This window comes from Anser cygnoides, chromosome 6 (assembly GCF_040182565.1).
Source record: "Anser cygnoides isolate HZ-2024a breed goose chromosome 6, Taihu_goose_T2T_genome, whole genome shotgun sequence".
Lineage (NCBI taxonomy): Eukaryota > Metazoa > Chordata > Aves > Anseriformes > Anatidae > Anser > Anser cygnoides.
The window spans coordinates 30,257-48,523 of NC_089878.1; the positions used below are offsets into that span (position 1 = coordinate 30,257).

The 18,267-nt window shown below is 41.5% G+C and overlaps 1 protein-coding gene and 1 long non-coding RNA gene across 2 annotated transcripts; one reads left to right on the forward strand and one right to left on the reverse strand.

Moving 5' to 3' along the window:
• Positions 1-1,118: 1,118 nt before the first annotated feature.
• LOC136791115 (zinc finger CCCH domain-containing protein 11A-like) lies at positions 1,119-6,216 on the reverse strand. Its single transcript, XM_066999607.1, has 3 exons — positions 5,925-6,216; positions 5,019-5,142; positions 1,119-3,846 (listed from the first exon to the last, which is right to left on the reverse strand). The coding sequence occupies exons 1-3, from the start codon at positions 5,934-5,936 to the stop codon at positions 3,701-3,703; spliced, it is 282 nt and encodes a 93-aa protein (XP_066855708.1). The 5' UTR covers positions 5,937-6,216; the 3' UTR covers positions 1,119-3,700.
• Positions 6,217-10,720: 4,504 nt separating this feature from the next.
• Positions 10,721-15,949, forward strand: LOC136791116 (uncharacterized). Its single transcript, XR_010832412.1, has 4 exons — positions 10,721-11,853; positions 13,223-13,265; positions 14,841-14,969; positions 15,861-15,949. It is a non-coding gene; the product is annotated as an uncharacterized lncRNA (long non-coding RNA).
• Positions 15,950-18,267: the final 2,318 nt, after the last annotated feature.

Below are 18,267 nucleotides of genomic sequence, written 5' to 3' on the forward strand. Positions count from 1 at the left end.
GAGGACTTCATACCATAAACAGATGGCAGAAAAAAACAGAATACCAAAATTAGACTAAAAAGCCCCTCAATGTGTTAATTTTCTAGTGGGAAATACAGAATACCATCACGTAATTAATGAAAACAGACATGGTTGCACGTTCTGGCCCTTCTTTGCCTTTGAACTTTGTAGCCTTAAACTCTTTTATCCTCCGCATTGAAGGAAAAAGCAAAGCAGATCCTGAGCAAACGGAACTTGCTCAATATGGGAAGCACCTCACCAGGGCAGGTATTAAAGCATCTTATTACCTGATAGCTTTGTGTTCCATAACGATTTCTGCCCAGCTGGGGCAGGTCCAGGTTGTGCTGGGGGAGCTGGCACATTTCCTCCACTCTGCTGCATCCGCAGAGCTTTCTCGCGCTTTATTTCTTCCAAGGTTTTAACACGCACTTCTCCTTCTGGCTTGGCTTTACCTGCCGGCTCCTTCGACTGCACTTTGCTGGGCCCGGAAAGAGTGAGCACACTCTGCTTCTTGGGCTCACCCTCAATTTTTGCCCCTGCGCTGGGATCTTTGGTTTTACCATGCCATTCAGCCTGGGCTTTGGCTTGACTTTCTCGAAGAGCTCTCTCACGACGGATTTCCTCCAGTGTTTTCACATGGATCTCTCCCTTTGGCTTAGCAGCCTTCCCTGTCATCATCAAGAAATGAGAAGCACCAGCATTTAAAGAGAGTCCAACAATAGTTTAAGTCTCCAAAATTTGTCACAGTACTAAGGAAAACTAAGCCTGAGCGTTCCCAATAACCCATCTTAGGACAATAGCCTAACATTCTCCTCCTCCTCTGAGCCACTTGTTGTATTTCGAAGACCAGCCCTATCCAGAGAGAGTTGCTACACAGAAATGCTAGTTTACTTGATTACTTTTTCAGACTGCATTTCAAATTCCTGCTCCCGGCAGTGGCTCTATTCTAATTGTATACGATGGTTCACAGAAGCAGCTTAAAACCTTGACAAGGCACAAGCGGAAAATAAACACACACCTAGAGCCAGATTTCTGATAGTGGCTGTCGGAAGAGCTTCAGCACTCGAGCAAGAGGAACCAGTTCTTTGTTTTCATTTGAATTCCTTTTTAGGGCTGTATGAAAACGGTCTAAGTTCACGGAAAGGAAGAAGGAGAAAGTATATTTAATAGCCAGTTGTTACCTTTCGCAGTACTAGTCCGTTGAGAAGGTAATCCTAGTCTCTCCTTCACAGACTTGGGAACTTGAACTGCAAAACAGAAAAAGACCAAATTAGGGAGGCTGCATAAACGTCAACTTTGTGTTCACATTCGAAAACAAGGCAGAAAAGGTAACTTTGAATCCCGGCGATTAAGACCTCAGCCAACATGCAAAAATAAACATCGCAGGAAAAGGACAAACAGAAAGCCTAAATACAAAACCCGTGAATCACATCCAGATGCCTGTTTAGTAGCTGTACCTCTCTTTGGTGTTTTGTCAGCATTTCCCAGAACCTCCACCTTCTTCCCCAGCCTTTCAGCAAGGCTGCGCTTCACCGGAAGGGCGCTTACATCAGCTTCAGACGGAGAAAACAAGGAATATTTTAAGAACATTTCTTTGCAGGAAGATTTGAGAACAGTCAACCACAAGCTTCTATTTTTCAAGCATATTTTCATAAAATTGCCTTTCAGCTGCTAAATGGTTTTTTTGCCATTTCTGCAGTCAACACAGATCTCCACTGCAACGCATTTTCCTCTCACACGTCAAAAATACTCTTCAATGCAGTCATATAGAGAAGGCGGCACCTAAATAACAGCTCATAAAAAGTTCTTACCCACGGAGGCTTTCCGTTTTCCTTGTTTCTCAGCAAGATCTAGTCGAACCACAGGTTCCTCCCCTAAAACAAAAGTAAAATTTTTCTATTTCATAGAAACCAGTAGCCAATAGAAATAGTATACTGTTAGCCCATGTCCAAAAAAAACCAGCAAGACACTGTTTTGACAGCTAAACCACACAAACTCATATTACAACTATAATGAACTTAGAAAAAGTATCCATAGTCTCAGTGTTTGCCTCAAATTCCAGCTGAATGTAGTCGAGAATGAATCTGAGTCTGCTTGACAGCTATACTTTGTGCAGAACAGAGCTGCATAAGCAAGCAGAATATTATTAGGTACAAATGCTGAGAAATATTCCTTTCTAAGGTGAATGTCTATGAGTAAAAGTACTTCTTCACTTCTTTCCCTTTCAAAGGAATTTGCACAACTCTAAACAATATAATTTATACACAGACTCCTATCGCACTACTGTCCACACGTGCCACTGTCAGCCTCTTTAAAGCTTCAGAAATTGCTTCTTACATAGCACTGTCCTCTAGAGCTCTTTCTTCTCGTTACTCTCCTGTTTTTCAGTTATCCCCCTATTTGCATACTGACACATTTTTTTCTTTCTCCTGCTACTGCACTTAACCTGAGCACCAAAGCTTTCCAGTACAACCAGGGACTTTCAGCATAAAAGCATGTTTTGAACAGAAGGCGGCAGCACCAGGAGGCTAACAGGGGTGAATTGCCTTCCTTCTTGCTTAACCTTCCAGTTTAGGAGTAATGAAATCAAAACAAAAGCATGAATTATTACCTTCCTCTGTAGACAGTGTCACAGTTCTCACCACTGTCCGGACATTTTCCTTTTCCGGAGCAGGAAAAATCATAGAATCGACGGGAGGAAGAGAAGATCTTGAAGGACCTTCTGCTCAGAGCAAGCAAAACATAAGGAAGTTTACCAAACAGAAAAAACTATCACGAAGAACAAAAAACTTTAATTATTCATTACTGTCAAACATACAGTGACCAGAGCATGCAAATAAGAGAGGTGACTAATTTGCCTCTGGTTGCCCTTGGAATTCCCATCTAGAATACCAGCTGGCTGAGAATCAGGTTGCTCGATGCCCCCAGCTAAACATGGAAGTCTATCCCTCAAGCAGCTCCCAGCCACCATCACCTGCCATTCTGAAGCCAATCAAATTTCACTTCTTTGGCAAATAGTTGGATTCACCAAAGCATAGCCAGCTACCCGGTATTACTGGAAGAGTTTTTTTTTGAAAGAAAAATCATCACACAGGATGAAGGTGAACAGGGTAAGAAAGTAGGGAATATTAACTCACCACCGTGTCTCTTAGTTTTTTCCTTCATTTTCTGCAATTTGATTTCTTCAAGTGTTTTTATTCCAAAATTCAGACCGTCCTCTGAAAACAGAAAACAGTTAATGAGACTAAGGCTTAGAGGCACTCACTGAGGACCACAGATCCTCAGGCTTCTTAGTGCTCAGGAACTTTCAGAAGTATTTAGAATAAACCCTGTCAACACTCCTCACAAGTCAAACAACCATAGAATCAATGGCATTTTGCCCCTCCTTTCACCCTTCAGGGTAAAAACTGTAGTTTTAATTTTAATCCATTTACGTGATATTAGATCCCTCTATCGTTAGATATGGCTTTCAACAGTGGTTGCCAGGCTGCACGTGCAGCCATTTAAACTCCACGCTGTGACCCTGTTTTGTTCTCCAAAAGGAAAGAAAAGGAGTTCAACTTTCTGACCCAATGGGCACATGATGGTATCAGGGAGAAATGAGATCATGGAAATAACCGAGTCCATTCAGCACCCCTACATTCTGTTGTGTTTTTACGCCACATTGCTTTTGAGTTAATTGTCAAGTTCTCCTTCCGATTTATCCTACTACAGGTGCTGGAATACCTTGTTTAGCAGTAGTAGCACTGGCTTTCCGAGTGGAAATCATCCGTAATCCATTTTGGCCTTCCTCAGCTGGTTGCTGGACGGGAGTTTTAGTTTCTTCTCCTTCCGCAGAAAGCTGGTCTGAAGGGGAAAAATCTATTCAGTTATGCATAGGCCAGATTCTTCGTGATTATGTAGCTCATGCAATGACACTTCAGTCCATGGTTCCTATAAAAAAGCTTTTTTTTTTTTTTATTATTATACAGCTACACTGACCTGATGAACTCGTAAGTAGACTACCCTAGGACAAAACATCTCGGACTCTAGATTCTCTCTGCAGCTTTAACTACTACACAACATATTACTCTTCAGACAAAAAAAAAAAAGGAATTTCCTTCCTAGTTTCACATAGAGCTTTACACAACAGACCAGCTAAAGCCAAGAGTGGTTCTAAGCTTTCCTCCAACATTTCAGGTTCTGTCCACTGACTGCCAGACAAAGCCACCAGTGACCTGACCAGACTGCCTGCCCTATCGCTAGTCAGACCTCAGGTCATCTGTGATTTATACATTCATTTACAGCACAAATTCCTTCCAAGAACCAAAGACTTACACAATCATTTACAGCACAAATTCCTTCCAAGAACCAAACCATGCTCACCATCATCATCTTCATCATCATCTGCAGCATTGATTACAACTGGAGGGTGTGTAGGGCTTGGGACATTTCATTTTCCGAGTTTTCCACTTTCATCACCCGCCTTAGCTATGGAGAGGGATTGGACTGGACAGAAAGTTTGTTTTGCTGCAGTGACATCTGAGCCACTTTCAAATCATCGTCCGCAGACTCAGGCGGACTTGGCAGTGTAGCTAGAGGAAGAGGAGGATCATCAGTAATATGGCAGTTTAAAACTTTGACCACAATGCACGAAGATGGTAGCTAAGGCAGATAACCTGCACAGACAATGAATTCAGCATCTCCTTTTGCCCATCCCGCCACTGTTTACACCGTGAACAATGACTTGCCTTCAAACAACAACACATCTCCCTACCACCCAGCAGAAGACGAAACAACAGAAAGCAAACTGCAAGGCAAATATCACACAAAGCAGAGAGAAGCTGAGCATGAAAGCAGAAAACAAATACCAGCAGTACAGCAGCAGTACACTCGGTTTAGCTGACCACCTAGGACTGCAGACCTTTTCCTGCACTCACAAATGGACGGTTACCTGATGTCTCCTACACTATTGGCACCCACTAAGTAATATGCAAAATTAATTCTTCAATACTTAAAGAAAAAGGACCTAAACTCACTCTTGCTTGGTGGTAAGAAGACTCCATCGATGTAACGTCCCTTTGCGTGATGAAAAGCACAGTTGGCTTTCTGACAGCCTACTGGCTGCTTCTCCCAGTAGCAGGGAATCTCACCGCGCTTTTTCTGAAGACAGAAAGAAAGACAAGCTCGTGATAACATGCACCTAAGGTTTGCAAAGAGATGCACAGTTCCAGGTCACGACAGCGATAGGGCTGTCACAATACAGTGCTGAAACATCATTCCAAAGGTCAGTTTATCACGGAAGTATAGTATTTCCGGGCATATTCACAAAGTTTGCAGAAGCTGTAACCACTATGCACGTTTAGCCCTGTCATCATTCAGTTTGAGAAGACAGGCACTCTCAGACATCAGTTTAGGATGGGTTAAACTGATACACCTAGGATTATACTAGGATTATTCAGAGGGAAAAAGAACATCTTAAATTGCCTACGTTAACTCTATCCAGAACTACTTCTTGGAGACTTCGTTCTTCTGCACCTTTAACTTTCCCCACTGCTTCCTAGCCCAGGCAGCTAGAACAGCATTATCTGAAGGACTCCGGGACACAAGAGACCTGATAGATCATTATCAAGCCTGCTCTCAGGAGGCTAGTACAGCCTGTTTATTACCCCCCTGCTCCAGCAGGTTTTAGCAGTCTAGTTAGCGGTTATTCTGCATCTGTTGAGAAAATACTGTCGGCGTCTAATAAAAGAAAATCTTGCTAAGACATACTTAAGGCATTGATTTTATTTCCCTCTCCTTCCTCCCACCCCCTCCCCTGCTAACAGAAACCAGTGTAATTCCAAAGCAAATGACTCTATCCTGCAAAAGCACAATCAGCACACCTACAGCACTGAAAAATGCTTTTGTTGATTTATTTTGAGAACACATCTTTAGGCACTCACGTCAATTTCCATGTGTCTGAATCGGCAGACATTCCTGAAACAACGACCCTCCTGCCACAGCGTGCAGACTGCCTCGTTCCCCAGAGCAGCTTCGCAGTGGCGGAAGGAACAGTTGTCTCCCTGTAACCAAAAGGAAACCAACAAGGAAAATATAGTACAGCCTCAAAAACGTCCATGCTACTGCCTCAGGTTGCTACGATTGAATTCAGAATCTATCTGGTTATCACGTTAACCAAAGACCAGTGTGCCTCCTCCTCCTACTCTACCCCTTCCTGAAAAAAATGAAAAAAAAAAAAAAAAAAAAACCAAAGCAAAGCAAAGCAAAAGAAACCCAGCCATACCTTGGTACAGGTAGAATAGAAATAGAAGTAGCAATCGTCTCCTTGTTTAGACATGACGACAAGTTCTGATAACAAGCTCGGGTTCTCTCCACAGGGACTTCCTCTTCTCTTGGAGAGAGCTGTCTTCACCCTTGCTTGGGCTGAAAGTCTTCCACTGGCTTGTGATCAGTGAAATCTTCTTTTTAAAAGTAACCCTAAACAAAGTACCAACAAGTGAAAAATAATGAGTAACAAGCATTTTTCCAGCTTTCTTCTGTTCATCAAATTAGTCTCTTGAGGAGAGCAATGCCTTGAAATCAGCTGTTACGGGAACTAACACAATATTAAACTAAAGTTCTGTAAAGCTGCCAGGAGCTTTGTCAGCAAGTGTTCTCTTCCACGTCCTCAATAATATGCCTTGGAGCACATCCGGAAGAAAATGGAGTCACTTCTTCAAAAACCACCTGATCATACATGCAAGGCAATGATCAACTATGGCTACGAGTAACTTCTACAGAACGCAGTATGACGCATTAAATAGCATGTTCCAGTCACTGTGGGTCTTCGAGTTCACCTACCTGGACAACCTCAGCAAAGTTATCGATCTTCAAAGACTTCCAGTTAACTTCTCCTAGAGGCCGAACCAACACTGAATCCGTGAATTAATGATAAAGGGGTAGGAAGAATTTGCCTCCTCACTTTGCCAAGGGAGCCTCTCATCCACAATTCAAACATAGGATGTGCTTTTAAACAGCTTGTAACTAATGGAGGAAGCAAGTCCATCTGAACACTCTCTCAGACTGGAGACAGCCAGGGTTAGTTAGCTCTTCAAAAAATAAAAACCAAAAAAAAAAAAAAACACAAAACAAAACAAAAACAAAAAAACCCAGTGCATTTAGAGATGAACTCGTGATTCAAAGTGGCTGCAAAAATGAGGATCCATCTTCCACAGCCAGTCAATTTAACTTTTTTTTTTTTTTTTAATTCAAAATTCAGTATGTTCCAATCTCTGGTCTTCAAGATTTCTTCACCTATTAAGAAAACACTAAAACCTTTCCCCATCTTTATTACCTGTACAGCAAAAAACACACCAGTGCATAGAAATACACAAATGTGCATACGCATACCCACATATGTGTTTAGACACACACACGAGGAGTGAGTGATAGAAAGTTAGCGAGAGCGACAGTGGAAATCAGAAGTTTTGCCTTTTTGACACAGAGCGCGCGTAAAAACTCTCTCATTTTGAGGGAACTAGAAAAAAATGGAGGATCTACCAAATATTTTGATGAGTATGCCTTCGAGGCCAATGCTTTATACCATGAGTGATCTGGGGGCCAGCACACAAATATGCATACATATGTACATGCATACAGGATAAACATATCTATACACACAAGCGTGCACAGTATATGTTGTATGGTATCCATATGGAGAACAACTCGTAGCCCTGATCAGACACGTAGAGTTGCAATCAATTAACAGCAGGAAGACAGCAGATCAAGGATACAGCAAGCTTTGAGAGGCAGGGCAATGCTCACTTTGCCAGTGGCATGGCTGCATGATACCAAGAATTTTGAATTAGTTTGATTTTTTGGAAGCAATTTGTTTTCTTTCTGCGCTGTAGCAAATACCACAGGTTTGCCATCACGTGCTGTTCCCTAATCCATATATCCATCATCATCCATTGCTGCAAGATCATGAAAGGTTAGAAAAGATGACTTAGGTCCAATTTAACAGCCAATGATTTTTCAATGACCAGAGCTGCAACAGATTTTATTTAGCCACAAGCAGGTTTTTTTTTCTGATGTGAAGTCAGATATTTTGATTTTTTTTTTTAAGACACTAAACGTCATAAAACCTGCAACCAGACCAGATAAAGTTCAAATTAGAGTGATTCTGAATCCTTTCATTAAAATGCTGCACATTTCTGTGCAAATTATTTCTGACTCTTCTGGACAAAAGCGGATGAAATAGTTCTTACGAATTAATAATAAAAGTTTGGAACCTTTTACTCACACAAACACTAGTGAATTTTCCAGGAAGTATTATTTTGGCAGGGAATTTTCCCAAATCTAAAGTAAAGAGGGGAAAAGTTGGGTTCTCGTATTAGTTGTTGGTTTTGTTGGTTTTTGTTGGTTGCTCCTTAGCATGGATGTTGGACTTGAAATCTTTCCCAGACTGAGCTCTTTTGAATGCCCAAGGAGCTCATCATTTTGCTTGTTGCCTTCCATTTTCCTGAACAGACCCAGAACGCTGTTCAGGATATGAATGGATCTGGTCTAAGGAATGGGAAGAAAGCAAAAACCAAGGATACCTCACAGCCCTAAATGCCATAAAAAGCAGTCTCATTTTAAAAAAGATCTCCAAAGCTTTTTTTTTTTTTTCTTTAACTGACATCTGCCAATATGGCGATCCAAGTGCTGAACAGAAACCAATTGAACTAGCCCCTGAAAGCCTGAATAAAAATGAGTAACTCTGGTGCACTCAGCAGGTCTGTAATAGAAGTTGGCAAGATTTTTAGATTTCTTTTTTCTCCAGGGTGCTAGTAAAGTTTTTGCGTTACGAGATTTTGAACTCTTTTTGTACAAAAGAATTACAGATGCACTACAGTCACGGTAGCTGGGGGTCTGGAAATACATGCCAACAAGTGTCATAAACTTTGCCGTTGCTGAAGGAAGATAACTAGTCCAAAGAAAACCTGTCTAGTTTGTTTTACAGGCTTGTCTTTCTCAGTATGGAACAAACTGACCTCCGTGGTCTAACTTTCCAGTTGGCTATTCTGCCTTTGTCCTGGAGAGAAGAGCAAGAAGGGAACAAAATATTTTTGCACTCCAAAAAATGCATTAGGGAAGGATTATCACACCTACCTAAGGGTAATTTCTTGTTTGTTTATAAAGCACAAAGTCTTTCTCTTGGACAGTCTCTGTTGCTGGCCTGTTTTGTGCCTTCCATTTATAATAAAGGTATTAAAGATGCTTACCCCGTTTTGGTGGTTTTTTATTTTTAGAACAGTGTAAGCGGACAGTCGGATGACAAGCAAGAAAGAACAGCATAAACTCCTTGTTGTGACCCTGCTTTTTAATCACCCAGCATCAGCCTGGCTGCAAAACAGTCTCCGCTGATTTACCTGCTTGTTAAAGCACCCCACAGGCTGCAAGTGTTGTGTGCTAGGTGTCAAATTATATTTAACGGTGCATAGGTAAACCATTCATCTTCCCACGGTCGAAGCACAGAACAGCCTCCTGCTAGCACAGCTCATCCTTGCTGTAACTGCTTTTAAACCTATTTGTTGGTAAGAAAAGAGCTCAGTACACCACCTTCACAGGGCAAAAATTCACATGGAAGAGCAGAAAAACCCAGAAGTGCTTCCTGAACTTCACGTTACCAACAGCACCATCGGATTTAGATCCTGGCCTGGCATCCAGGATGCACGGCATCCAGCAAGCACTGCTGCGATGTGGAAGTGCCAAGGCAGGTTTTTGGCCTGCCCTAAAACACTTTTTTTTTTTTTTTTTCTTTAACAAACAATACAAAGAGTGTGCCAGGTACGCTGTAATGCCCGTGTGCCAGGTCAATAGAGGATATCCAAACAACAGAGGCGCTTCTCCTAATTTCCGGCGTGAAAACACTTTCACAGCGTTCTTTTCACGAAGGAATCCCTCTCTATCTTCTCCAATGCTCCAGGACCTGCTGCAGCTGCAGCGGCTGCGCTGGTACAACCCGCATCTTTGACAAATCTTTTCAACAGTTCTGCTTTACCTCGGCACAGTTGAGGTCACTCCTCTTCCTCTTCCAGCTGAGGAAGCAGCTTGCGGGCTCTGCCACACGGTTGGTGCAGAAGCGAAAGCTGGGAACACAGCAGTCAAACTCTCACTGCTAACGAAGCCACCAGGGCAGAGGGCTGACACAGACCCGACAGAGGCGAACCGTACCCGCTCTCCCTCCCGGCTGCGAGGCTCGCCGCAGCAGCCCCGACCCGAAGCGCTCACAGTGCTTTGCTTGGTGATGTCACCGATGAGTCAGAGTCCCCAGATGAGCATCTGCCTTGCCACTCTTTAATGTTGGTGTTGTTTTTTGGTTGGTTGTTTGCTTGCTTTTGAAACTTATGCAGGTTATTGTAAACCTTCAGGTAAACCACAGATCAATGTGGAAGAAGTCCCACACGAGGGAAGGCCGTGCTTTTCTTCCAGGCAATGGCGCATGCTTTAACATGCTGCATTCGACAAAGAAGCTCTCTCCATTTTGCGCAGTGGCAACAGGCACGACTGCAACACACGCACGTGTAGGCAGCACCTGCAGGTCCCAAACCCTTAACCAATTTTTAGATAGCACCAATTTTTTATGTAGTGGCTTTCCCTTCATCCATAACCCCTATTTTCCTTTCTTTGTATCAGGTGGCTCTCCTCCATTGTTCTCTCTGTCATTTTCCTCCCCAGTGTCTGAGCAGGCACTGGGAATCGTTTCCAGAGGAAGGGTACTGCTGAAGCTACAACATTTACTCTCAGGGAAAAGAGAGTATGTGAAAGAATACATACTTCCTTTCTTTTTCCTTTTTTTTTTTTTTAAATCTCTGAAATCAACGCTGCGGCCTGGCAGCAAATAACTATGGGAGTAATGATGATTCCTCATCCTCACTGTAACGTTGTAGTTAATGTCATAAAGAAGCAATTTCCCCAGGCAGTGGCCATTTGAGATGGGAAGGGGCAGTAAGAGGAAGTTTTCCTTAGACTAGCTCTTCCCCCAGAACACCTCGCCATCCAGCAACAAATTCAATTCACCTGCTCCGCCTGATCAGTCAAACGCGCGTCCGACTCCAGCACACGCCACAGCGGTGGTTCTGACATGGTTTGAGAATCACCTATCCGCAGAATATCTCGGGTTTGTACACTCAAATAACGCAGTCTTTTCCAAATAAGGCCTAGAGCTCACACTCCGAGTGCAGCCTAACAGCACCAGAGGGCCGGTAGGCTATACATTCCCATCCTGGCAACAGGACTGACCCGGGCAACAGTAAGCATCCCTTCTGCACTTTCATCGTGAACATCAGCATAAGGAAACAGAGTGTAGGTGTAGGAACAGCATCGGTATGTATATGGAACATCGGGAGAGGAAACTATATCGGTATTTACAGCTTTTCTACTTCCTTGTCAGAGAGACGTTATCTCCAAATTAGAAATTGATGTATTTTGAATAAGGGCTGGTGCATCGGATTAATTCTTACTAGTGATAATATTTCCTCTTGAATAGTACTTAATATCTGGTAACGCATCAATCAGTCGTCAAAAATAAACTTAAAAATGTGTAAGGCTTATCTCGTTGGTCGATACAAAGACCAAGGACTTTTCTCTTTTCTCTTTTTTTTTTTCCCAGTATTGTTTTTCTGTTTTCCTTCTCACTGCAGTCTTGATTTTGTTTCTTGTCCCTTAAGTATGTTTTCAATGTGTTGTTGAAACATTTTCCCTTTCAATCCGAAAAAAGGAGCTGTCACTGGTGTCTGCAAGTTGAAGACTGGAGCTTATCTGAAAATCACTGAGCCCAAGAGCTGTCACCTTAGTCTTCCAATAGGACAGGGATGTCTTCGTTTCTCAGTTAAATGCATTTTTCAGGTTTGTGTATTATTTTCTCAGGAACGGAAAGTGTGCGCACAATTTGCCAGTTGTGGGACTAGGAGTTCTCTTATTTCCTGTGCTTTGTTTAACCTGTCTTAAGTTTAATGGATAGCAATCAAGGTGTACTAGAAATCTGAAAACACTTTATGCTTTGTTCTCTCAGTCATTTTGGTATAACAAACTAGCTTATGGTTTAAACCCTCCATTAGGTTAGCCTTTTCCCTAAACGTAACAAGTCCCTGTGTGCTACAGGAAGACAGTAACAAAAAATTAAGTATAGATATTCATCCTGTCATTATTCAGCTTCTGCCTATGGACAGACAATTACACTTATTTAAAGCGGTATCCTCTTGAAACCTAATCAGCATGTTAGAAAGGACTTAGTTATCGGCTTTTGTCCTGGAGGGCTGAGGTTTGGTCTGTTTTGTTTTACATTCAGCATTTCCTTTTCTAGCTTCCATTCCCCTGTTGTTTTGCATGAGGAAAACATGCAGCTTTACAAAGTAGAACGGAAAGAGATGCTTTTCAGTCTAACTTTTCAGTTTTTTGTAGGAGTTTTAAATGTGGTGGGTGCAAAACAGCATAAGTACTGCTGCCAAAGTTATATTCAAACAAGTATTTCGTGGAGAAGCAGAAGAAGCCCAGGGAGAAATAAATTTACAAACATGCTCTTCATGCTCTCCTTTCCCAAGATTTCTCTGAGATATATCCCATAGTCTGTGGGTTTTGAGGTATGTGGTTCCCAGGAGTGAAAAGGAGGGCCAAACAGCTCTCCTCTCGGATCTCAACGTGCCAGGGCTTTAGTGTACTGCCACTTATGGCTCCGCTTTTCACCTGGAAAAAGCGACCTCATGCTGTAAACTGAGGAGCCCTGCTGTTGTTCTACTTGTTTTTTGTTGTTTTTTTTTTTTTTCCCCTGCTCGTATAGGCTTAGAAATGTGCTGATGAAACAATAAAAAAGCCAGCTTGGTACATCTCCTTACAAAAAAATAAATACAAACTTGAGCTCCTGATCGGCTTCATGCTGAACTCTGTGCTGTTCTTGTCATAATCTTGGTCTCTCAGTAGATAATATGGTTTAATTACGAATAGAATCATGTGATCAAGAAGATCTCACACTGCAACAAATTCAACATCTCAAATGAAATTTTACATTTTCCGTGATTTTCTTTCTGAGCAGAAGTGTGTAGTATTAAATATATATATATATATATCTGTGATGAAGCCACGGTCGCAGTTACTCAGATATCTTAATAAGCACTTGCAGGAAGATAAATTGCTGCATCTTTTAGCATTATTTAATTGTAGGGTTAGAGACATGTTGAAAACAAACAACCCCCCCAAATCATCTGTTTTCCTCTTACAGGTAACTGAAGTAATCCCCGAAGAAGACAGTTCACTATCCAAAGGCAAGTTTTATTTTTAAACATTTTCTACATTTTATACCTAGCCACAACTTAACAACCAGTTAACGGTCGGTGACAATCCTGTTCAGTGTTGAAAATGTCATTCTGGCATAGGAAACAAAGGACTTCATCTTCTTGCTTTACAGCTGAATGTCTTTTACATAATGTTTGGAGAAGTGAAATCTTGCAAGAGGTTTTCAAAAATTCTGCCCGGTTTGGATGATGAAGTAAATTGCCATAGTCGGTAGATTCTGGCACTGACAAGTTCCTTCAAGCTAAGAGTGCGATTCTTGCAAAGCATGTCTGTGTTTTGAGACAGGGACGACCACAAGTTTTAATCTTAAAATACGACATGGAGGGGAGGCTGCTTGTTCACACATTCTTGCAAACATTAATACAATCTGTCCCATTATCAAGAACAAAATTAGGGACTGAACGGAGGTCTTTCAAATACCAGTGTTGCAAAAATAGACTTTTTATGCTACTAATGTCAAAAGAATCCTGATTGTACTAAACTGTAAGTGTCTCTTCTAGCTGGTAAATCAGGAACAGCACAGAAGAAAATGCGTCTGCTCTAATGCTCTTTGGGCTTCGGTGAATTCTCTGGCCAGCAGATGGCGAACTCGTTTTTTCTAAACCAGTCAAAAGTAGAGGGAGAAAGTAAATGTCTTGCACACATTACACAAGTCCAGGGCATTGGGATCACTGGGCTACATGAGTGAAAGAGATGTACCCCAACAGTACCCCACTTAGATACGCTGCTTGCAACATAAGCAGGATAGGAGGGCTGTGCAAAGCAATTTTGGTAAATTGAGGAATTCATGTATTTCATCAAGCCTAAAGATACTAATTAGTTTCATGTGGGGGAAGGTCAGTCTTTCAAAGAAAAGAAAAAACGTCTCTTAAGCAGGATTTTCTGAATGGTGGAATCTAATCTGAAAAAAGGCCACTTCAGCAGGTTATTTATTTATTTATTTATTTTTAACTGTATTGAACCTCTCAAGTAAGCTAGGAGCAGACTAGGAACAACTGAGGACTTGTTAGAGTGTGCCTTTTCACCTGGACTCATGTTACTTTGAATAAATTAACAAGGATAGCTAGTGATAATTTGTGATTTAAGGAAATTCCAGATACGTGAGAGAAAGAGCAGCGTTAAAGCAGTTAAATTCCTGCTCTCTCTAATAAGTGCTCTCTCTAGCCAGTTTCTGAACGCTTCTGTTCTGTGGCTAGGATTTGGTCAGCTTGACCACAAGATCACTAGTAAAACAAGGATGCTGTCCAGTCAAACCTTCAAATGAATGCAACTTACCTAAGGTCTACCGTTTGCTATCAAAGCAGGTAGCTTTGTCCTAATATTCTGTACAGTTGACCAATTTTAGCATGGAACTGAAATGCAGTCAGTTTAATGGGAGGGCTTTGGAAGCTGCCTTCTCCAGTCAGTTCAGCCCTGTAGTCAGAGAGCAGATCAAGCCGTGTGCAGGCTTGTGACTTCTCTCTTTAGAAAAAAAACCACTGAGCCAGACAGTTCCATGTTGAGTATCACAACAGGGAATGACATTTCTTCCCTTTGTCTTTCAGATGCAGAGCTTACTGATGGAAACCTTCAATACTCAGACTAAACCTACCATCAAAACGGACGACCTTTTTACCATCCAAACCAACCATTTTTCCATCAAACCCAACAACTTGGGTTTTGAAATGTAACTGGTAAGCCACAAGTCTTTATTGAATCTATTTTGCAGTGAAAGGGTTTTCTCTGTAACCTGATCATTTAAACTGTTGTGCTTAAAAGAAGGTCACTTGCAAGAGCGGTTATAATCCATGCTATAAAATCGAATCATCCTCTAGAAAGAAAAAAAAAGGAGCAATTATCTTGCATGTACTCTTGATAAAGGAGGAGCTACACAATGGTATATAGTTTCACACTTTATTTTTGAGAATGTCCAGGCTTAAGTAACAGCTCTTGATGATAAATGAAAAGATTAATACGCAGTGGATTTACACAGAACATTACGTTTTTAACAACGATCGATACAGAGTATTTGTCATGCAAATCACCTGTGTACACCAAGAAATACTTATTTCAATATATATCTGTACAGTATTTACATTTTATATTTAAACTCTAACTCGAAACATTTTCCAAGAAAATACAGAAATGAAACTGGTAAGCCACAAGTCTTAATCTGCAGCATTTGGTCTACAACAGACCTGGCTTTTCCAGCAAGCGTATCTACATAGATATGTAACAAATCTTAAAAATAGGCATTGTTTTTATATATGAAGCATTATAAATGCTGCTTGGTTTATAAAGCTTCGGTTTTGTACCCGTTTAAAACTGTTCAAAATGTCAAGTGATTTAGAGCTTACTTTGTCAGAATATTTTAAAATTTAAGTCAGTCCAGGGGAGTTTAACTATTATATACAGTTCTCTCCCTAGATTGCACTGGCAACGGGGCAGCAATTTAATGCTAGAAATAATATACTTCCTGCTACGATCTCCTCAGTTACATGTTACTCTAAATAATTATTTCTGCAGGGTATAAGAACTTCAAATACAGCAAACGAACTCTCAAGGCGTTTCCTTTGTGCTTACAGGTAGACACCGTCGCCTGGCTGGATAAACAGATTTTCTTGAAGGTGTTATTTCAGCATATAAGAATTGATTAAAAAAAAAAAAAAAAAGTGCTTCATGGCTTATTGGTTTTGTAATCTCACAGTTCTCCAGGAACACTTGATTTGCTGCATTTCACCATTACACTCGTCAGTAGCACTGATTCTGGTTTATCACTATTTGCATTACAAATCTCCTTGTCCAAAGCCTAAACTGATGTATGCACTGCTTGAAAACAAAATTTGAAGTTGCAGAGCAGAAGACTCAAGTCATTAGGTTAGCAGCTGCATAACCATACTGCTTTCCAAACATGAGATGTAGAGCTTATTGAGTTTCTATGAAGAGTTTAAATGGCTCCCATTAAGCAAAGATGTCCCCACACTGCTACTTCCTCTTAAGCAAGGATTCTACCTCCTTTGGCTGAGGCTTGCTCCCTTACTCACATTCGAACATTCATCCAAGTAGCCTGCAATTCCACATTCGTGGGGGAAAGTCTATAGAATAGAAAAGGTTCCTCCAGTCTCTTCCTCTCAGCCTTTTTTTGAAGCATGCAATAAAGCAAAACATTCACAGGCTGACCTTCCATGCAAAACAAGGCAACTTAGTAAGACAGGAACCGCAAAACTGATTGCTCTTTAAAGTTAAAATGAGATCTTAAATAGATCAAGTTAGCAAGTGGTGTTAAGTCTGTAAGTAAGTCTGTTTTTGCCAGTGCAGCACAGTTCCCTATCATGTAGCCAGAGCTGTTTCTGTAGCCCCAAGAAGCAAAACTGCGTTGACAAAATACTGTGTCATGAAAGCATTAGTTGGCGCAGTAGGCACAGTTCAGGTTCAACAAGTTTCTGAAAAAATGAGTACTAACAGAAGCAGCAGCGTCCAAAGAAACACTTTATGTCCCCACTGCAAAATGAGGGGCTTTACCTTGAGTGTTCTGCACACTGTCAATAGAAAAGCACCGTAACAGAATCTGACACGGCAGTTTGTATGTTACTGAAAGACCATCAGAGTGGGACTGCAGAAAGATCTTTCAGAAGTTCCAAAAAGACATGTGGGGGTGGGAGTTTAGTTGTGTTAGATAACACAATCTTAGATAAAGATTTTGGTCTTAACGTAAAAGTAAGGGCGGCTACTGATTTCTTCAACTCCAACAACTGAAGCACAAGTCTGAAAAATCGCCTTTAAGAATGCAATGAAAATATTTAACTCTTCTGTATGTTCATAGTTTGTTGTCAAGCAAAGGAATGAATGCTGATGCCTTAACTATCAAGAGCTGTAGCTTACAGAAGGACTACGCCTTCCTGGTTTTTTCCCTTTAAAAACGTTAAATCCATGTGAAATTATTTGGGGGTGTTTTCACATGCAAAGCCTAATGCAATGCGTGCAAGCCCTGTCATCTTCTTCCTTTAGTAGTGTCGCATTAAGGGGTGTAGCCGATTGACCGTTACGGGTCCGGTCGGCTTCAGGGTACTGAACTATCACGGCCACGGATCCACCAACAATGCAGCACGCCCTCGCTCTAGTCGCGTTCAAGGAGAACTGTCACAGCCAGGAACAATGCAATTAAGTGCAGTTTATTACGGCAACAGATGCGCAGGTCCTTTGGATTGCCAGTGATAAATTCACTGTCTGCAAAAGCAAGCTAGCATGCATGAAATGCACAGGTACACGGCCTAGGTATTAAGATGTTAAAAAGCATAAAGACGCTAGAGATTTCTAAGTTTCCGTGGAGACGCCTGGTATAACCAAGCGTTCAGATCTTACCTCGCAGCATCCCAGTGGGCGGGAGTGGGGAGGGTGAGAGGCTCAGCCTGTCGACTGATGTCAGAAGGTATCCTTCGTGACAGTATCTCCCCCAACATTCCCTTTCTCTTAAGCCAATTTATATTATTTTCTATCTTTTAGGTGGAGCTTGAGTGACTCCTGTCACGCATATCTTGGTTGTGATTGGAACAGGTACAGCACGTTAGCCTGGAATGCCTTCCCTCCCAACCAAAGTAAACTGGAGCTGTAACTAACACAAGCAGAAACAAGGCTTCCACGTTTTCAGCTGAATAAAGTTCCAACAAAATCATCCTCTGGGATTTGAAGCTTACTTCAAATTACATGCCAACAACTCTTTTCCCTGAAAGGTCTTGCCCAGTTCTTACGTCATAGTAAAGTGTATACCTATAAAATTTACAGTTAACGTCTTCACTTAGTTTGTCCAATTTTTGCATTATCGCTCAGCTGTGTGCTCATTTATAAGCTGATGCATGTATACAAGCTGCTGCTCAAGTCCTACGTCTTGTTTGCAATTCTTCGTTTCCTTGTTGCCAGCATATTGTAAAGCGGATCCCTGCTGCTACTCGCTCTAGAAGAAAAGGAATCATCGGTTTGGTTACCAAATACCCG

What these genes read in the sequence shown, in the direction of transcription:
- LOC136791115 (XM_066999607.1), bottom strand. An exon ending in CTTCTTACCACCAAGCAAGA is followed by an intron (nt 3,847 to 5,018) that starts GTGAGTTTAGGT and finishes TTTCCCCTTCAG; the next exon opens with ACCAGCTTTCTGCGGAAGGA.